This window comes from Schistocerca piceifrons, chromosome 6, assembly GCF_021461385.2.
Source record: "Schistocerca piceifrons isolate TAMUIC-IGC-003096 chromosome 6, iqSchPice1.1, whole genome shotgun sequence".
Taxonomy (NCBI): Eukaryota; Metazoa; Arthropoda; class Insecta; order Orthoptera; family Acrididae; genus Schistocerca; species Schistocerca piceifrons.
In genome coordinates this window covers 430,277,166-430,297,425 of record NC_060143.1, presented here as the reverse complement: position 1 = coordinate 430,297,425, position 20,260 = coordinate 430,277,166, and the positions used below count along the sequence as shown (strand labels likewise).

Genomic DNA, 20,260 nt, shown 5'->3' with positions numbered 1-20,260 from the left:
GTAAAAGAAGAAGAAGAAGATTCAACAGTCAACTTTCAGTTTTGAGAAGGAAAAGGGGTCAGATCTTTGACAGGAATTCCAGTATTTGTAAGCTGTATGCTAGATAAGTTTGTGCCATGTAAGATTGTGGGGGCCGGGAAAGACCCACCATGGATGTGTAACAATATTGCGAAGCTACTACAAAAATGTAGGGAGCAATCTAGCAGATAAAATGAAAGCACAACTCTTACTGAGAAAAAGAAGTCAAACAAAGTCAAAACAAGTGAAGAACAGCAATGAAAGAATGTTCAATGAATTGACTGACTGACTGTCATGTGACTAGGGCCTCCCATCGGGTAGACCATTCGCCAGGTGCAAGTCTTTCAATTTGACGCCACTTTGGTGACTTGCACATCGATGAGAATGAAATGGTGATGATTTGGGCAACACAACACCCAGTCCCTGAGTGGAGAAAATCTCTGACCCAGTCGGGAATTGAACCTGGGCCCTTACGATTGACATTCTGTCATGCTGACCATTCAGCTACCAGGGCGGTCTTCAATGAATTGAAAAGCAAACTATTACCTGCTGAGTTGCCACAAACTGACTTACTGACACCTGTGAAAAGCAGCCATTGCAGAATTTCAACATAACTAAAAAAAATCAAGAAAAAGTTTTTCATACATTAAAACTCTAATCTGGTGTCCAACAAATATTCCTTCCTTTATTTTTGCTTCACTAATCCTTGTCTCTCAGGAGTAGGGTTACATGAATCTTCATGAATGTTTATCCATGGCTTTCACGAAGTTTCTGACGAGACCCAATTTAATGTGCTTGGAGGTAAATAGAAATTTTTGACATCAACAAGAGAAGCATTCACTACATTCTTCTGTTCAGGTAGTAGTTTATTCTGAGTAGCACTTTTTCTCATAATAATGCTTTTTTCTGCCTCTGCGTACTCAAGCTGAATACTGAAGGAAATTGCTATTACTTTGAGATTTGTACATATATGCCACTTGTATATCCCTTACTGGAGAAGTGTGAGAAGCAATTTAAAGTACTTATATGTCTCCTTCAGACTAACTTCCCATAATGGAGAAGTAGTGCTTTCAGAATTTCTTTGTTGGTGTCTATGTACAAGTGCCATTAATTTATGTGGAAATCATGGCTGTGATTCCCCATAACAGAGTCAATATCATTACAAAAAAGTCATCTTCTGTGAAGAAATATTCAGAATAAACAGCATGGTGGTCCCAACAAACATTCACTTTGTACTCTGAAGAATAAGAATTCATCCTGTTAATTATGAAGCTAAAAATGCTGCCTATTGCTTTGGCAAATTTAAATCACACATAAGATGATTGAGATCTGCTTGAGACATAAAGTATGGCCTTGAAATATTGGGTACAATGGTCAAGCAGTTCCTCATAAGCCACACATTTCTGTAGTCGATACTAAGCAGCACTGGAGGCAGTGTAGACAGCACTGCCACTGGACAGTGGATGATTGGAAATAAATGATTTAGAGTGATGAATAATGCTATACCCTGTGACAGTCCAATTAAAGCAATTAAGGCTGGTGAATGCCTGGAGTACATTACCTGCCTTAATGTGGAGTACAAACAGTGGTGTTATGGTTTGGTGGTGCTTTTCATGGGTATGTTGTGGTCCCCCTATTGCACTTCAGACAATGATAAATACAAAAGGTTTTGAACACATTTTACAGTGTTGTGCACTGTGTACAGTAGAGGAGCATCTTGGAGACAATGACAATTTATACCAGTATGACAATGCACTGTGCCATTAAGCAGCATATGTGATGCAACGGTTCATCAGTAATAACATTACTGAAATGGACTGACCTGCCCAGAGTCCTGAGCTGAACCCAGTGGAACACCTTTGCCATGAAACAGAATAATGAGTTAACTCCAGATCTCAGCATGCAACATATAATCTTCTCTGGTTTTGGCTTTTGTGGAAGAATAGGCTGCCATTCCTCCAGACAGTCATTCTGACACTGTATTGAATGTGTCCCCAGCAGAGCTTTAATGATAATAAAGGTAGAAGGTGACACACCCCAAAGTAATGTCCACTAGTAGGTGTCTAGATACTTTTGATCATATAGTGTATGGTAGCTAATTTTAATCGAGTAAATTAGAAAGAAAGGTACTACTTTGGAAAAACAGTAGGACCCTCAGTTCTGCTAAGCAACTGCTTCTTATCTCTTATTTGTAGCTTAAGATTCACTTGATAATGTTGGCATTATTCAAGGAAAATTGTTACCTACATCTGTAAACACTGAGATCTGTTTACAGAGCATTACCACTTGTCATGCAACTTTGGCCATATCCTTTCCACATGACTAACAGAACTTTTCAGTCATTGAAACTATACTGCTGGCCATCAAATTTGCAACACCATGGAAGTGGCATGCAACAAATGCCATACTGGCAGCAAGTGTCCTATGTTAGGATATGCACATGACATCCATTTCAGCAAAACCTTAGAAAGTAGGTGGTAATTTGGTATATAAGTAAACATTACACACCAGGTTTCTCAGTCAGGAATCAGATTTGGAGGTGGGCTGTTTGTGAAGATCACATTATGCCTCACACATGAAGAACAAACATTTATCAGCACATGTCAGAATTCTGCAATGGCAAGATGGCCTATGGAGAGTGCAGTTTATCATTCCACAATATTGGTGCTCAAATTGGTATAGGTAACACAATTTTCAAGCAAATATGAAAGCAATACATTCAGGATGGCCATACTCACAATGCTGTGCAGAAGCTCAATGACCCCATGCAATGAGCACATGAGAGGACAGACACATTGTTTACTTGACCATGCAGAATTGTACAGCCACATCACTTACCATGAGTCACAAAGGGGCCTTGTTTGCAGCAAGATATATGCCCAGTCAGTGATATCTAAAGCACCATGGACTGTCATAATTGTTGTGTCTTCTCCTGTAACAGCTGCAGAGAGGTGTGCCAACAATGGTGTACCAAATGACGACACCAAGTACTGGAGTGGCACCATGTCATCTGGTACTGCATGTCATTTTGGACATATCTGTGTGTGGAGGCTCCAAGGAGAATGAACATTGCCAATACTTAACATATTGTATGGAGTGCCAATGGGTGCCTAACAGAATCACCACTGGTTCACAATTTAGACAACACCTGCTACATAAGAGGCATTCAATAAGTAAAACAACATATTTTTTTTCTGAAAGCAGGTTGCTATTATTCAGGATTCCAATACACCATATTATTCTCCACTCTTTTGGCTACAAAACTATATTTTTCAACATAATCCCTGTTCAATGTGATGGCCTTACACCACTTTACTGGGAGGGCCAGTATGGATGCATAGCACCACTCTACTGGTTGATGTTGGAGCCAACTTCTTGCTGTATCAATAACCTTCCCACAAAGTGCATCCTTCATTGAGCCAAACAGATGGAAGTCGAAAGGTGTGAAATCTGGGCTGTAAGGTGGATGAGGAAGAACAGTCCAACAAAGTTTTATGAGTTCCTCTTGGGTGCCCAGACTTGTGTGAGGCCTTGTGTTGTCGTGGAGGGGGAGAACAATTGCATTTCTGTAGCAATGGACAAGTTGAAGTTGTTTCTTCAATTTCCTGAGGGTAGCACAATGCACTTCAGAGGTGATCATTGCTCCATGAGGGAGGATAGATAACATAAAACCCCTTCAGAGTTCCAGAAGATCATCACCATGAAATTACTGGGTGAGGGTGTGATTGAACATTTTATTTGGAGGAGAGATGGTGTGACGTCACTTCATGGATTGGTATTTTGTTTCCAGTTCAAAGTGACGAACCCAAGTTTCCCTGCCTGTGACAATGTTCAACTGATGATTGTCACAATCAGCCTCATAATGTTCACGCAATTTTGTGCAGGTGGTCCTTCATTGCTCCTTATGGCATTCTGTTAGGTGGTAAGGAAACCAACAGGAGCACACCTTTGATTATTCCAACTGGCGGATAAGTGTGCCAGCACTACCAACAGAGATGTTCAGCTGTGCAGCAATAGGTTTGCTTGTAATCCATTGATCACTTCAGATGAGAGTGTCTGCATGTTGAACTTTGCAGGAATCACAGCTGTGTGCGGCCGGCCAGCACATGGGAGATCAGACAGGTTTGCACTACCTTATTGCAATGATGACAGATGCCCCTCCCAATGACTCATGAAGCTTTTGTCCACTGCCAGGTCTCCACAGACATTCTACAAGCACCTAAGAGCATCTGTGATGCTCTGGTTTCTGCTAAAGAAACTCAGTGACAGATCTCTACTTGGACTGCACCTCCATTACTGATGTCATTTTCAAGACTACATATAGCACTGCTACCTATCAGAACTTCATGAAACTATAGGGGCTGAAGCAGGAATAATCCATTATGTTCCACAACAAATTCTGCTTATTTCAACTGAAACTGGCTGAGAAGAAAATGTGACACATTACTTATTGAATGATTCTTGTATCAGTGACCTGTTAAGACTGGTGGCTGTGCCCTATTTCAGAGGTCTCTGTGATATTATTTTTCTACAAGGGGTAAAAGATGGTAAGTTGCTCCTGCTGCCCTGACCTGCCTCACAATACAAATGTTATTTGAAAGTTGCCTTGGACAGCACATGCTCCAGATCTCTCACACATTGAAAACATCTAGTTATGGGTTGCTGTGAGCCTGGTGTGCCATCACTTGCCAGCCACTGTGGGTACTGAACTTTAGTTGAAGCAGCCTAGAATGATGTAACTCTGTCATCCACACCAGGTTTAACTCCATGCCCAGACAGTTAGAGCTATTGTTGATGGCAGCTCTGCATTCTAAGTTTCAGATCCTGTTTACCATAAATCACTTACAAATTTAATCTTACTACATAGTGTATGCACAATAAGTACTATTTTTTTACTATATATCCTTACTGGGTTTGCAATTTTAGCAATCAGCAGTGCAGGTATTCAGATAATTTGTAGAAAGAGTTTTTAATGAGATATATTTGTGACTTAGGTGTATTTCTAACTTTCTTTCCTCATAGCTTCAACTCTAACAGTATCTCACTTTTCCTTTTAATCTACTGGGAAGTTTCACATATATTCTATTTCAGAGTGAAATATTTGTTCTGGAAACAGCTATCAAAGCTGTAGCTACACCATTTCTTCATGATATTATTTCTTCGTGGAGTGCTAGTCTAGCAAGGTGTGCAGGGAAGTTTCTGTGCAGGTTTAATAGTGGGTGAGAAAGACATTGGCAGATGGGGTGTAAGCTGTGAATGGATTCCTATGTTGCTAAGAAATTTCAAAACAGCACACACTCTGCTGCAGAGATTCATTTGTAACTACATGATGAGTGTATAAGTTTATAAAATTTCTGATCAGCTTTCTCTTAAGAAGAAATGTTTAGTAGCATTGTGAAAATCATCTATTTATGCATGAACTACTGGCTCTACAAATAATGTTTACAATTGTTATGAGCAGGTGCTCATAAAAAGGGACAGAAATAGCATAATACTTGTATGATTGTTTTTCACATTCATTGCCAAAGGGAAGCCTACTTCTCTATTTGCTATCTTCTATTAGTCTGTTATCTACATATGAGAATAGCCCAAATGTTGTACATGAATTGGATGTAATATGAATACAAAACAGAATATTTTATATGAATTTTGAATTCGTTAGAACAGCTAAGCATATGGTGTCCAAGGAAAAAAGCTACGTAAAATATGTATTTTAAAGAAAAGTAATATAAACAATCTTTAAAATCTATGTAATACTCTCTGGCCACATGGCACACAGATGTATGTGACCCAGAATCCACAACACACATGACACTACACTGTTATACTTAATATCAGAACAAAACTAAATTCCCTCAATTGTCCAAATAGTTAGTCCCTGGCTCACTGAGGCACATCTCAGGACACACAGGGGCTGTATTGTCATGCCACCCAAGGTGTAGAGATTGGGTGATGGCTGTTAGGATTTCAGGAAACCTTTGCTGATCCTTTCAAGGCTCGTCTCCTCCTTGCTTCTGGAAGGCTATTGTAAATGGATGTTCTGCTGTGGTGCATCTTGTTTTCATGGTGCATGGCATCTTGTTGGTTGCCTCTCAGCCATGTAAGATGTCAGTTAGTAAGCAAGTTCAACTTCTCTTCTTATTATGTTACAGACTGACGCATTACCAAAGACATTCCTATTCTGGTCTGTAATATCGCATCTAATGGCACATTTACAGACAATGTGGTCCAGGGTGTTGATTGTTCCATATTTGCTATTGTCTGTGACTGTGTTGTATATTCTCAGTCAGTAGCTGAGATATGGACTATGTCCCAATGGGCAGTGTATAGCTGCTTTGTCAGAAGAAAATGTGACATTACTGATTTTACTTTTATTTTAGCAAAGAACTGGTAGGTTCCTCTTCCTATTTCTGCCCTGTCCCAGATTTCTTACCACTCTGTATCAATGGATGCCTTTATTTCCTTATTTGATGTGGCTCTTGCACCAGGATATTCTATACTAATTGTATTCACCCTTTTTGATCCAATATTGTACACCTCTCTTTCTTACAGCTATGTTTAGTGGCAGTAAGCCTAGTATCACCAGCAACACCTCTCTCAGTGCTGTTGTATACCTGCATGTCAGGCACAAGAATACATTTCCTTGTGCTCACTGAAGATCTTGTGCTGTCTTTTCCTTTCTGGCACTGTGAGCCCACAATACAAATTAAGACTGCATTATGACATGTTCTTACTGCATTCAGGTGCAACTGAAAGCTACTTTAGCCAATTCTTGTTATTTTGCTCATGATTTCAATGCCTCTCCAGAAAATTATCTCTGCATGTACATGAATGTTTAGATCTTTCTGCTGAGGTACCTATATACTTCCTTTCTCTTGACAGTTTGGTCCTTTCTGAATGTGGGGTTTCTTGATATTGTTCCTTTTATAACATATAAACTGTTTTGAGCGTTGATGGCATTAATTAATTTTCTGTGCAGCAGATACTAATTGTTTCCAGAACTTCCCTACTGTTTTCTTCTAATTTAGCACTTGTGTTAACAGATACTATAATTAGCAGATCATCTGTATAGACAATGCAGCCAAGGGTGCCCTTACCTGGGAGCAAGAGGGGGCCACAGCTGCCCCTAGCTCTCAGGGAAACATTTGTCTTCCAAAATATTAAAAATACTCCATACTCACAGGTCTGCCCCCCTCTCTCCTCCCCATACACACTAGAAACTGCCATATGGGCATCCTTTAGTACATCCTCTGATATTTGTCATGTTATGAAGCTGTGTCAATAACAGCTCTATGCCACCATTCAAGAATTCTGTGCCGTAACACAGTGCTGAGCATTTGGTGATGTTTTTCACAATCTTCTCTCCTGAGAATTCCAATTTCACCTGCCTATCTGGAAAGCATATACGTAATAGGTTATTGATTGTGCTCATATTTTGCACAGTTTTAGTTCATACATAGATGTAGAAAATGCTGCTATAGTACAGTGCACTTCTCAAAAACTTTTGAGAAATAATGGTCAAATATTTTCAAGACTGTTGAATATGATACAAAAGCACTAGTTATCAATCAGCATCATTAGCACAACTGGATAAACTGGCAAACTAGACATCTGTCATCCTTCATTCTAGTGTTGTAATATTTTTTTCTTTTACTGATCTTCTACAAAAACCTTATATCACTGCAACAAATCATATTTGTTTGGAAAATGACAATAACAGTAATAATAATAATGTTAACCATTATGGTACATTCATGGAGAGATAAAATTGAGGTATAATAAGTAATCATGATGAAATGAACAGTTATTTATTGACGCCATTCATGGGCATATTTTAGTGAGGTCATGTTGAGCTATACCTGCTTTGAATAATGTACACTGTGTTTGTGACACAATCACAAATTCATTGAAAAAATGTTCATTTCATCACAATTCCCTGTTATACTTTGCCATAAATATACTACAGTGATTATAATTATTATTTCTTTCCAAAGAAACATGATTTATTTTAGTGAAAGAAGCATTTGATGTCATTTGTATCCAGCTGTGCTAATGACTGCTCTTGGTGGCTGACACTCTCATGTGCTACTCAACAGGTTCATAAGACTGTGAACCTCAGTTTCTCAGAAACAACTGAAAAGCACCTCATACTAGAACAGTACACATGAATCTAAGTATGAACTACAGTCATGTAGAAGATGAGCAAAATCTGCACCCAGTACAAAGTAGCATGCAATAATTTATTGGGTTGTTCTGGAACTGAATCAGACACATGGCTAGAAATCATAAAACTGTATTTCTGCTATGCAAGACTTGCTTCATTAAACAGTTGTTGTGAGGCTGTTTCTTGAGGCAGATGTTTTGGTCTTTCATTGACAGAGAAAACCATGGTGCAAAACAGACATGGAAAGGGTGAGCCATCAGTTTGGATGAGAGAACCACATCATCACACTTTTGTTGTACTTCCTCCTTTCCTCCTGGTTCATTGTCTCTCAGACAACGAGGAACAATGTTTACATCATGTGAGACAAGAGAAGTGAGCCAGTTTGTTTTGAACCCAAAACTGACAGGTATCTTGCTCACTGTGAAACACATTTTTTGGCAGGGACCTCATTTACATTAGCTAAGACTTGCCTCGCAAAGCTGTATGATTAGGGTCTCATGCATGAGCATTAAGTTTCTGTGGCTGCCTGTTGAATGACCAGTCCATACTTGTATCCAGTGGCAGTCACCTTGCGGTCTGCATCACGCTGCTCCTCGAGTGCCTCCTTCTTCGAGCGCAGCAGCTGCTCATTGAGCTCTGCCAGTTTGATCCGCGATGCTTGCTGCTCAGCAGTCCTCTTGCGCAGTGCCTCCAGTTCTTCCAGCTGTAACTTCATCTGTGCCTCATTGATCCGCCGGCTCTCCTGCAATTTGAAGCAAAAAGTAAACATTTTAATGGAAAGTAAAACTATGTCTGTCATATTACTACAGAACTGCCTTGCCAGTCAGTGGCAGTTCATTGATGTAGCACATGCTACATCTTCTACATTGTCAGGAGCCATGAAATGCCAATTTTTTTCATGGGAAAATTAGCCATTAGAGGGTGTGAATTGAAAATAACCCAGATTACACATACATTTGCATGATTTGGCAGTATTTTTAAAGCACTGGAAATAATACATCATTGACATAAATCTGAGCATATTTTTACATGTTTGGAGTAAACATCCACTGTAAATTTACTTCATTAAACAACATTTTTTCTATGACAAATTGACACAAGTTTTATTTATGTGTTCAATTCTACTATGGTCAGCTGTACTACTGGCACAGATACAGTGCTAGGTTCTATTTCAGTTGTTTCCATTTAGGTTTTGGAAGTCAGTCTTCCAGTTTCCCTCTTTTTTATTATTGCTATTTTTGTCATGGATCTTTCACCTTCTGCCTTCCTTACTCAACTTCTGTATTGCTTGTTGATTGTAGCTATAGACTCACAAATGTTGTTGAATTTGCTATTTACATCAAGTATGGTCAGAATAAGTGTTTTTATCTAGCTGGAAAATTACTGGTCTAGTCCAAGCAACAAAGGAAAATTAGAGGAACAAATTCATGTAGTCACAAATTTTTCACAGTGGCGGGAGAGAGTGCCATGAACAACATACTAAAAATCATGATTGGTGCAGAGTGAACATGGCAAAGGTGGGGGGGAAGGGGAGGGGCCTTAAAGATGACTTTCTTATGTTTTCCTTGAATAAATCATAAACTGCAACTGGTAGCAAAAACATCTTTCCAGCACAAAATTAAACTTCATTACATGTCCTACAAAGAAGGTCCTATTCATTTCTTATTACTAATAGTTATGCAGGGGATGGAAAAACTGCAGGTTATTAGAACTAGTGTTTTAATGTGAAATGAAGTGCGTTAAGAACAAATATTAAACATGTGTAACACATCTATATACAGTAGAATTGCATTAAGAGATAAACTGTGTTTTGGAAGTGTGGTGTGCTGGAGTGGTGGTGGAGAACAGATATGTGGGGGAAAGAAAGTCATCAGATTGAGATCTTGCAGTTCCCTCCTTCATATGTCAGCAAGCTGAAGAGCAAGCAGGCAATTTCCTATTCTCTTTACTTCACTATGTCACAAAAAGCAACTACAGGGTGTTTTATAAAGTTATGTCAATCCTTCCACAGCTTACCTTACAAATCTCTGGCAGTGCAGTATGTAAATGTGTCTGGTGCATTAACAATATGTGAAAGACAGATGTGAGTTGCTAATAATACTAATGTAAGGAATGCATATGGACAGATTCTAGGTAAATCTCTGCACACTGTTCTGCAATGCAAAAGGGAAATTATTTCTTAGTTATCTTGTACAGCAGCTGTAACATTCTTCTGGGAAAGGTGACTTCCACCACCATGAGAACTGCTCACAATTTACTTTACAAAAAGACAATATCTCCTCAATGTTTTATGTCCAGTTCTCTTATGTGAACATACAAAATAATTTCACTGAACTCATGTTTACATAGAGGAGTTATTTTCCATTAATTAAGTGAGTACTTATTTGCAGTTCTTAACTGAGCTCGAACTTAAATGACCTCAACAGCTAGTGATTTCACATGGCCACCACAATGAAGAGCCAATCCCAAGTTAACATGTTAGTTTAATTGTCTCTACTAAATATTTTGACATGTAAAGCATTACAGCAGATTATTGTTCTAAATTTCAACATGATCAGTCCCATTCCATCAGACATATTCACACCCTTCTTTCAAGACATTCTGTGTTTGTGTGGTAGATGCCTCTGCTCAGTGCAGCCCACTTTGCAAGTTCTTGCTGCTTGCAATTCCTGTATGGAAGAGATTTATGCAGTCTGCCACTAAAAGAGTTGATGGTGAGAGAAGTGCAGTAACTTTCTGGTCATTCACCAGTTCAGCACCCAGTGACTACAGTATGGTTACACAGATTTACAATATGCTGTTAATAATAGACAGCAGCAGGATACCACATTTACTAGATCAATCCCTTTCCCACCAACTCTACATAGGTCACTGGCAACATCATGCTTAAAAATTAAATAGTTCTCAGCCATTATTTATATGAACATACTCCACATAAAAGTTGACTTAAAAACTGTGAATAAGGATTTACTTAATAAACTGAAAATAACTCCACTATGTAAGCACAAGGTCAGTGAAATTACTTTGTTTATTGACATGAGAGAAATGGACAGGAAATGCTGGAAAGGTATAGTCAGCCTGTAAACCAAAAAGTGGCCAGTGCTGGTGGTGGAGCAAGTTGCATTTCACAGAAGATAGCTAAGAATTAATTTCATGTGTAGCACTTCAGAACAGTGTACAGGGAACTGTGAAGAATCTGTCGATATTCATTTCTTGCATTAGCATTGTAAGTAACTCTTACTTGTATTTCATGTATTGTTAATGCACTTTGTGGAAAATAAACAACCTCCTGGCCATGTCTGCTCACTGTGTTGCCACTAATTCATAAGATGCTCACTCTTTAGTTTGCAGATCTATGGAGAAAGGAAGTGCTTACCAGTGACCTACCTTCCCTCATGCATCTACCCTCCATTTCATCCTCCCTCCACCTCATTATACTCCCAAAACACAAATTATTCCTTAATACAGATCTAATACACTTAAATGTCGTACACACATTTAATATTTGTTCTTAACACACTTCATTTAACAGTAAGCATTAATTTTAACCCTTAAAAATATTTTAATAATTTGTGGTTTTCCATTCCCTGCAATGTGAAAACTATTAGTCCTAGAAAAAATAATAGGATCTTTTCGTAGGAAATTTGATGGCATTTAATTCTGTACTGGGAAACATTTTTGCTAGAAGCCACAGTTTTTGACCTAAGCAAGAAAAACATGAAGTGACCTTTAAATGCTCCTCCGTCACTCCAGAGATCACACAGCACTGGTCAGTATGTTGTTGATGGAACTCCCTCAGTTGTTCATGGAACTTCCTCCTACAAGTGTACAAAAATTTGTGACTAGACATATTTTTCCACTATTCGATCTGTTTTGGTCTCCATTGATTGGGCTAGTGAGACCACTTTCCAGGAAGGGCCTCTAACAACCAGCTGAAACCTGTCCTGTGTTAAACATGGCTGATAATATGTACAACTCCTTGCCATTTCTGAGGCTCATGGTTTTTAAGCTAGACGTGACCCTCTTCAAAAGACAAATTGCTGAAACGATTTATGCTCTGATTGGTTGTTGTTGTGGTCTTCAGTCCTGAGACTTGTTTGATGCAGCTCTTCATGCTAATCTATCCTGTGCAAGCTCCTTCATCTCCCAGTACCCACTGCAACCTACATCCTTCCGAATCTGCTTAGTGTATTCATTTCTTGGTCTCCCTCTACGATTTTTATCCTCCACGCTGCCCTCCAATGCTAAATTTGTGATCCCTTGATGCCTCAGGACACGTCCTACCAACCGATCCCTTCTTCTAGTCAAGTTGTGCCACAAACTTCTCTTCTCCCCAATCCTATCCAATACCTCCTCATTAGTTACGTGATATACCCACCTAATATTCAACATTCTTCTGTAGCACCACATTTCGAAAGCTTCTATTCTCTTCTTGTCCAAACTATTTATGGTCCATGTTTCACTTCCATACATGGCTACACTCCATACAAATACTTTCAGAAACGACTTCCTGATACTTAAATCTATACTCAATGTTAACAAATTTCTCTTCTTCAAAAACGCTTTCCTTGCCATTGCAAGTCTACATTTTATGTCCTCTCTACTTCGACCATCATCAGTTATTTGGCACCCCAAATAGCAGAACTGCTTTACTACTTTAAGTGTCTCATTTCTTAATCTAATTCCCTCAGCATCACCCGACTTAATTTGACTACATTCCATTATCCTTGTTTTACTTTTGTTGATGTTCATCTTATACCCTCCTTTCAAGACACTGTCCATTCTGTTCAACTGCTCTTCCAAGTCCTTTCCTGTCTCTGACAGAATTACAATGTCATCGATGAACCTCTTTATTTCTTCTCCCTGGATTTTAATACCTACTCCAAATTCTTCTTTTGTTTCCTTTGCTGCTTGCTCAATATACAGATTGAATAACATTGGGGAGAGGCTACATCACTATCTCACTCCCTTCCCAACCACTGCTTCCCTTTCATGCCCCTCGACTCTTATAACTGCCATCTGGTTTCTGTACAAATTGTAAATAGCCTTTTACTCCCTGTATTTTACCCCTGCCACCTTTAGAATTTGAGAGAGAGTATTCCAGTCAACATTGTCAAAAGCTTTCTCTAAGTCTACAAATGCTAGAAACGTAGGTTTGCCTTTCCTTAATCTTTCTTCTAAGATAAGTCGTAAGGTCAGTATTGCCTCACGTGTTCCAACATTTCTACAGATTCCAAACTGATCTTCCCTGAGGTCGGCTTCTACCAGTTTTTCCATTCATCTGTGTTAGTATTTTGCAGGCTGTGACTTATTAAACTGATAGTTTGGTAATTTTCACATCTGTCAACACCTGATTTCTTTGGAATTGGAATTATTATATTCTTCTTGAAGTCTGAGGGTATTTTGCCTGCCTCGTACATCTTGCTCACCAAATGGTAGAGTTTTGTCAGGACTGGCTCTCCCAAGGCCGTCAGTAGTTCTAATGGAATGTTGTCTACTCCCAGGGCCTTGTTTTGACTCAGGTCTTTCAGTGCTCTGTCAAACTCTTCACGCAGTATCGTATCTCCCATTTCATCTTCATCTACATCCTCTTTCATTTCCATAATATTGTCCTCAAGTACATCGCCCTTGTATAGACCCTCTATATACTCCTTCCACCTTTCTGCTTTCCCTTCTTTGCTTTTAACTGGGTTTCCATCTGAGCTCTTGATATTCATACAAGTGGCTCTCTTTTCTCCAAAGGTATCTTTAATTTTCCTGTAGGCAGTATCTATCTTACCCCTAGTGAGATAAGCCTCTACATCCTTACATTTGTCCTCTAGCCATGCCTGCTTAGCCATTTTGCACTTCCTGCCGATCTGATTTTTTGAGACGTTTGTATTCCTTTTTGCGTGCTTCATGTACTGCATTTTTATATTTTCTCCTTTCATCAATTAAATTCAATATTTCTTATGTTACCCAAGGATTTCTACTAGCCCTCGTCCTTTTACCTACTTGATCCTCTGCTGCCTTCACTACTTCATCCCTCAGAGCAACCCATTCGTCTTCTACTGTATTTCTTTCCTTCATTCCTGTCAATTGTTCTCTTATGCTGTCCCTGAAACTATGTACAACCTCTGGTTTAGTCAGTTTATCCAGGTCCCATCTCCTTAAATTCCCACCTTTTTGCATTTTCTGATAGGTTATAGTTTCCAAATTTTGAAAAAGTCTCTGGCACTGTGTAGTTTCCTTCGATTCAAGCAACAACGCCTGGATTCAGGCCGGATCCCCCAGTTTATTCGAAGCTCAGGTGCTATTCCAATACAGCTGGAGAGTATCTGCAATGCTGTTGGAGTTCAAGGGGAATACCAGTCTGGCACACATTTTCACTCGTCGCTTTTAAGTCCCGATGCAGCTGATGTCATTTGTTCCTTTTCTTTGTCCCCCATCCACCTTCAATTTACATAATAAATTAGAAATAATCTTTAGGGCTACGTCGATATAATTTAAATCTCTACTGATAGTTCGAAAGGTATAGAGATGTTACTACACCTCCACTGTGTTGCACTGAACTGTGAGGCGATCAGATAAGGATGTGCACATCTGACACAGAGCCAGGAATCTCCTTTCACACACCCCGTGTTGGCTGCGGTGCACTTCATATCCAGTTTTGCCCTAGCTACGCCAGTGCCTAGAGTGGTTACAAGTGGGCTGAAAAAGGGACCGTATGTCAATAAGTCAGGCTACGCACGTCGGCGCGCTTCTGGGCCTCGAGCTGGCGCAGCTCCTCGTTCTGGCGGATCTGCGTGAGCAGGCTGGACACGTGGTCGCGTGTACGCTCGGCCTGCCTCTGGCACCGCTCCGCCTCGGCGCGCAGCGCTCGCTGCCGCTCCTGCTCCATCATCTGGTCCAGCCGCGCCTCCTCCGCCTCCACCTCCCGCCTATGCAGTGACCGCCGTCACGCTGTGTCAGGCTGCGTGGAAAACTCGAAATAAACAGCAGCGGCAGCAGCACCATCACAGCAAAGGACTATGGAGAAGTGATTGCAGAAATTATTACCTGGCTATCAAAAATTGAGCATGTAGGAAACCAAATTTTACATAGCGTTTCTTTTTCATGAAAGCAATCCAAGATGGCGAACTTAGCAAAAAAAGAAAAATAAAAAAAACCTGCGAAGCTGAAGAAACGATTTTTCTTACGGGGGGTAGGACGTCAAACGGGCCGACTTGGAGCAGGAGAGGCACCACAGGACATTTTATTTTCTACTGTCTATTCTTTTACAAATAAATTCATAAAACTTTGTCAGCATGACCAGGAAGGATTCAGGATTCACACTCATAGCACTGGAAGTGCAAAAACATAACAAAATAATTTTTTTTTAGATATGAAATTTCGTCATTTTTTCACTTACTGTTGGCAGCATTTGTTGCTATATGTACATTTTTCTTCATAAGTAAGAGAGATTATTTGATGAGTTTTCCACAGCATACAAACCACACTTACAGGTGTAGGAAACTCTAGAATTATCCAAATCTATTAAAAACTGTGGTAAAAATTGAGATAATTAACTACAAAATTTGATTTTTTTCTAAACATAAAGTTTAAAACGTAACAGCCCATTCATTGTTTCATAAATTAAATAGATTCTAGAGTTTCAGACACCTGTAAGTACGGTTTGTATGCTGTGCAAAATTCATCGAACAGTCTCTCTTACTTATGAAGAAAAGTGTACCTATAGCAAAAAATGCAGCAAATAGTAAGTGAAAAAATCATGAAATTTCACATGTAAAAAAATTATTTTGTTATGATTTTGAACTTCCGCTGCTAAAAGTGTGAATCCTGAATCCTTCCTGGTCATGCTTACAAAGTTTTATGAATTTACTTGTAAAAGTATAGACAGTGGAAATTAAAATGTCCTCTGGTGCCTTTCCTGCTCCAAGTCAGCCCCGTTTTACGTCCTACGCCCCTTAAGTAAGTGAAAAAGTATAGTTCCCATCGGAAAACGTCGAAGATCGAGGTTGTAAGGCTTAAAAAGATGTATTGATTGCTTTTTAGGAGTATCGATTACTATCTTACGTTTCGAGATATAGCGAAAAAAACTTTAAAAATCGTGTTCTCTATGGCGCCTTCCCATACTCTTTATTGACTGCAACTATTGACCACGATAAGTAAAAAAAAAGTACATAACTGAAGAATTAAAAAATGTTGATTACCGCGCGGGGTAGCCGCGCGGTCTAGGGCGCCTTGTCACGATTCGTGCGGCTCCCCCGTCGGAGGTTCGAGTCCCTCTGGCATGGGTGTGTGTGTTGTCCACACCGTAAGTTAGTTAAAGTTACATTAAGTAGTGTGTAGGCTTACGGACCGATGGCCTCAGCAGTTTGGCCCCATAAGAAATTAACACAAATTTCCAAATTTTCCAATGTTGATTATTTTTCAAGATGTACCGAATTTTTTGGAAAAACCGCGCTCTCAATAATAGGCTCTCTCTTCTCAGCGGCTGGTTTGATTTAGGGTTTTTTCTCTTCGCAGAGAGTTGTGCTACTATGTTATTCAATGAAGAAGTTTTGGCTTAAAAAAGATCTAGCGATTCCTTTTTTGTTACTATTGATTGCTTTCTGATCTTTCGACACGTACAGAAAAAAATGGTAAAATCGGGATGTGTATAACTCGTTAAAATTTACGTTCCCATACTTGCTATTTTACTTTAAGTATAGCTCACAGTAAGTCAATAAAATACTTGTTTGAAACATTAAGAAATACTGATTATTTTTCAAGGTATACTGATTTTCTTGAGAACTGGCTAGATTTTCTCAGTGGATGACTCTACAGAAACGTTTTTAGGCTTATTTTCTTCGCAAAGAGTTATGCTACCAAGCCATTCAATAATTTTTGCGATTGCATTAATTGCAACGATCTGACTTCGGAAAACTTGCACTATTACGGGTGGTTTTTTAAACTAACTATCTCAACGTTTATTTTATGAAAATAAATTTTAAAGAATGAAACCGCTGGCAGTTTTTACGATCTTTCAAAAAAATCTATAATCCTCTGGAGCCGAGATAACTTTTTTTTAAAGTCTGGTGGATGTAATTGACATTTTACAGCGATACGCTAGAGGTCCATATTCAATGCTTAGCTTCTCACGGAAAAAATGGTAGCATATTTTTCATTGACTTTTAGTATTATTAATTGAGTATTAAAGTTAAGTGTGTAAGCACAGAGTGGGAAGTTTTCCGAAGTCGTTTTTTGGTCCTTACAATTAATATAATCGTAAAAATTATTTAATAAAGCGGTAGCACAACTCTCTGGGAAGAAAATCAGCCAAAAACCGTTACTGTAGGGCAATATGCTGAGAAGTTCTAGCCAGTTATTCCAGAGCACTGTAAAACAAACCTCGAGATATATCGAAAAATAATTAAAATTAATATATTTTTTAATTTTTCATACAATTACTTTTTTGACTTATCGGTGGCTATACTTGCCGTAAATACCATGGGAACATGAATGTTAACAAATTATAGAGAACCCAATTTATAACTCTTGACACAAGTTTCATGAAAAAGAAGTTTTCTTTAAAATTTGAATTCCTGTACGCTCACATTTTTTTGTTTTTTTGTTTTCAGGTAATATTTTTTGTAAACTTAACATTAATCCGTCACAGACCGCTTGGACTAATAGGATTTAGTTCGTATACCACTTTTAGATTTCCTACATGTTTCTGAGTAGAAGTCAACAGACTATTTACTTGTCTGCTATTTATTTTCTTGTAAGAATTTAAGAATTTACGTATTTTGCTATTGCTACTGTAAAATGTATTAGCACTGTAGTGCCAATCAATCCATTGGAAGCGACAGTGCCACTTGATTTACTTGAATTTTGTGACCGTTATAAACAGTAATGCCGGCCGAAGTGGCCCTGCGGTTCTAGGCGCCACAGTCTGGAACCGGGCGACCGCTACGGTCGCAGGTTCGAATCCTGCCTCGGGCATGGATGTGTTTGATGTCCTTAGGTTAGTTAGATTTAACTAGTTCTAAGTTCTAGGGGACTAATGACCTCCGAAGTTGAGTCCCATAGTGCTCAGAGCCATTTGAACCATTTTTAAACAGTAAACAGTCCATATATCTCAAATTGTAGAGCAGAAAGCAGCTCAGTAGTAGCAGCAGCAGCGGTACTGAATACTGTGTATATATCGTTTAGATCAGTTGTATTTTTATGTACTTCCGAGTGAAAGTGAACAGTAAATGTCTATTGATCTGTTTTTAATAGCCGGCCGGGGTGGCCGTGCGGTTCTAGGCGCCACAGTCTGGAACCGGGCGACCGCTACGGTCGCAGGTTCGAATCCTGCCTCGGGCATGGATGTGTGTGATGTCCTTAGGTTAGTTAGGTTTAATTAGTCCTAAGTTCTAGGCGACTGATGACCTCAGAAGTTAAGTCGCATAGTGCTCAGAGCCATTTGTTTTTAATAATGCTTTGTATTTTGTCGTAACATTTTGGGTATTTTGTAATTGTTACTCTAGATGATGATGATGTTTGGTTTGTGGGGCGCGCAACTACGCGGTCATCAGCGCCGGTACAAAGTCCCAATTTTCACACAGTCCAATTTTTTCACATTCCAATCTAAACAATGTCACCCATGATGATGATGGTGATGATGATGATGATGAAATGATGAGAACAACGCAAACACCCAGTCCCCTGTTACTGTAGCGTCAACTATGGTACGCAGGCGGTTCCAAGAGGAACAGTGTAGTAGCAGGTGGAAATGTCGACTACGCTCTACGACCAAAAAGAAAAAAGGACGCACCACAAAGGAATTATGCAAACTGATCACAAACTGACATTCGTACAGGTTTTGACCGAGAATGCAAAACTGTAAACTTTGGCCGCCGATCTATGAATGTGTGACGCTGCAGCGCATGTTACACCGCGTAGCTGCAAGGATAATACTCAGGGAACTTGTCGATACCAGGTCACTGTGGACGAGCGGTTCTAGGCGCTACATTCTGGAACCGAATCCTGCCAAGGGCATGGGTGTGTGTGATGTCCTTAGGTTAGTTAGGTTTAAGTAGTTCTAAGTTCTAGGGGACTGATGACTTCTGAAGTTAAGTCCCATAGTGCTAAGAGCCATTTGAACCATTTTGATACCAGGTCACTGTTCGACGATGTCGGAGGTAATGGGTAAACAATGGCCGAATACAGCATCAAGAAGGAAGAGGTCGACCTAGAGAAACGACATTCCGCAGTTCGTGGTCTGGTGGTTAGCGTTGCTGCCTCTGAATCATGGGTCCTAGGTTTGATTCCCGGCTGTGTCGGGGATTTTCTCCACCCGCGGAGTGGGTGTTTGTGTTGTCCTCATCATTTCATCATCATTTTGGGAGAGTGGCGAGACTGGACAGTGAACAGGTTAGTAATTTACACGGGCGCTGATGATCGCGCATTAAGGGCCCCACAAACCAAATATCATCATCATCATCATCATTAGAGAGGCGATAAAACGTGAGGACCGTGCAATAGACATAGTGGCAATTAGAGACCCGGATTCATCATTATCACCGAACCGACGTGCAGCTGGTGCTTCAGTGACCTCAAAAACCATCAACAGATGGCTCACAGAAAGAGGCTGAGCTCAAGGCATCCCTTGCGCTGATTACTATAGTCCTCCGTACACCAACAAGCCCATCTGCAGTTGTGTCAGGCTTATTCGGCCTGGAATCTCATTGATTGAAGTAGAACTATCTTCAGTGGTGAGAGCCGCGTCGAACTGAGCACTGATAACCAGCGAAGACGTGTCTGGAGGCTTCCCAGACAGTGGTGGCATATCAGCCTGACTGTCACCCGCCAGCCGGCTGCTATGGCCGAGCGGTTACAGGCGCCTCAGTCCGGAACCGCGCTGCTGCTACGGTCGCAGGTTCGAATCCTGCCTCGGGCATGGATGTGTGTGACGTCCTTAGGTTAGTTAGGTTTAAGTAGTTCTAAGTTCTAGGGGACTAATGAGCACAGATGTTAAGTCCCATAGTGCTCAGAGCCATTTGAACCCTTTTGTCGCCCGCCATACGGCTCGACAACCATGAGTGATGGTCTGGGGTCCCATTTCATTTC

At 39.9% G+C, this 20,260-nt stretch overlaps 1 protein-coding gene across 1 annotated transcript in view; it reads right to left on the bottom strand.

Moving 5' to 3' along the window:
- LOC124803364 (cilia- and flagella-associated protein 45-like) overlaps positions 1–20,260 on the bottom strand; it is a 162,194-nt gene that overhangs the window by 118,307 nt on the left and 23,627 nt on the right. The window contains exons 4-5 of the mRNA XM_047264550.1: positions 14,913–15,102; positions 8,751–8,924 (exon numbers count right to left, since the gene is read on the bottom strand). Coding sequence (XP_047120506.1) covers positions 8,751–8,924; positions 14,913–15,102 — 364 coding nt within the window. The remainder of the gene's footprint in view (positions 1–8,750; positions 8,925–14,912; positions 15,103–20,260) is intronic.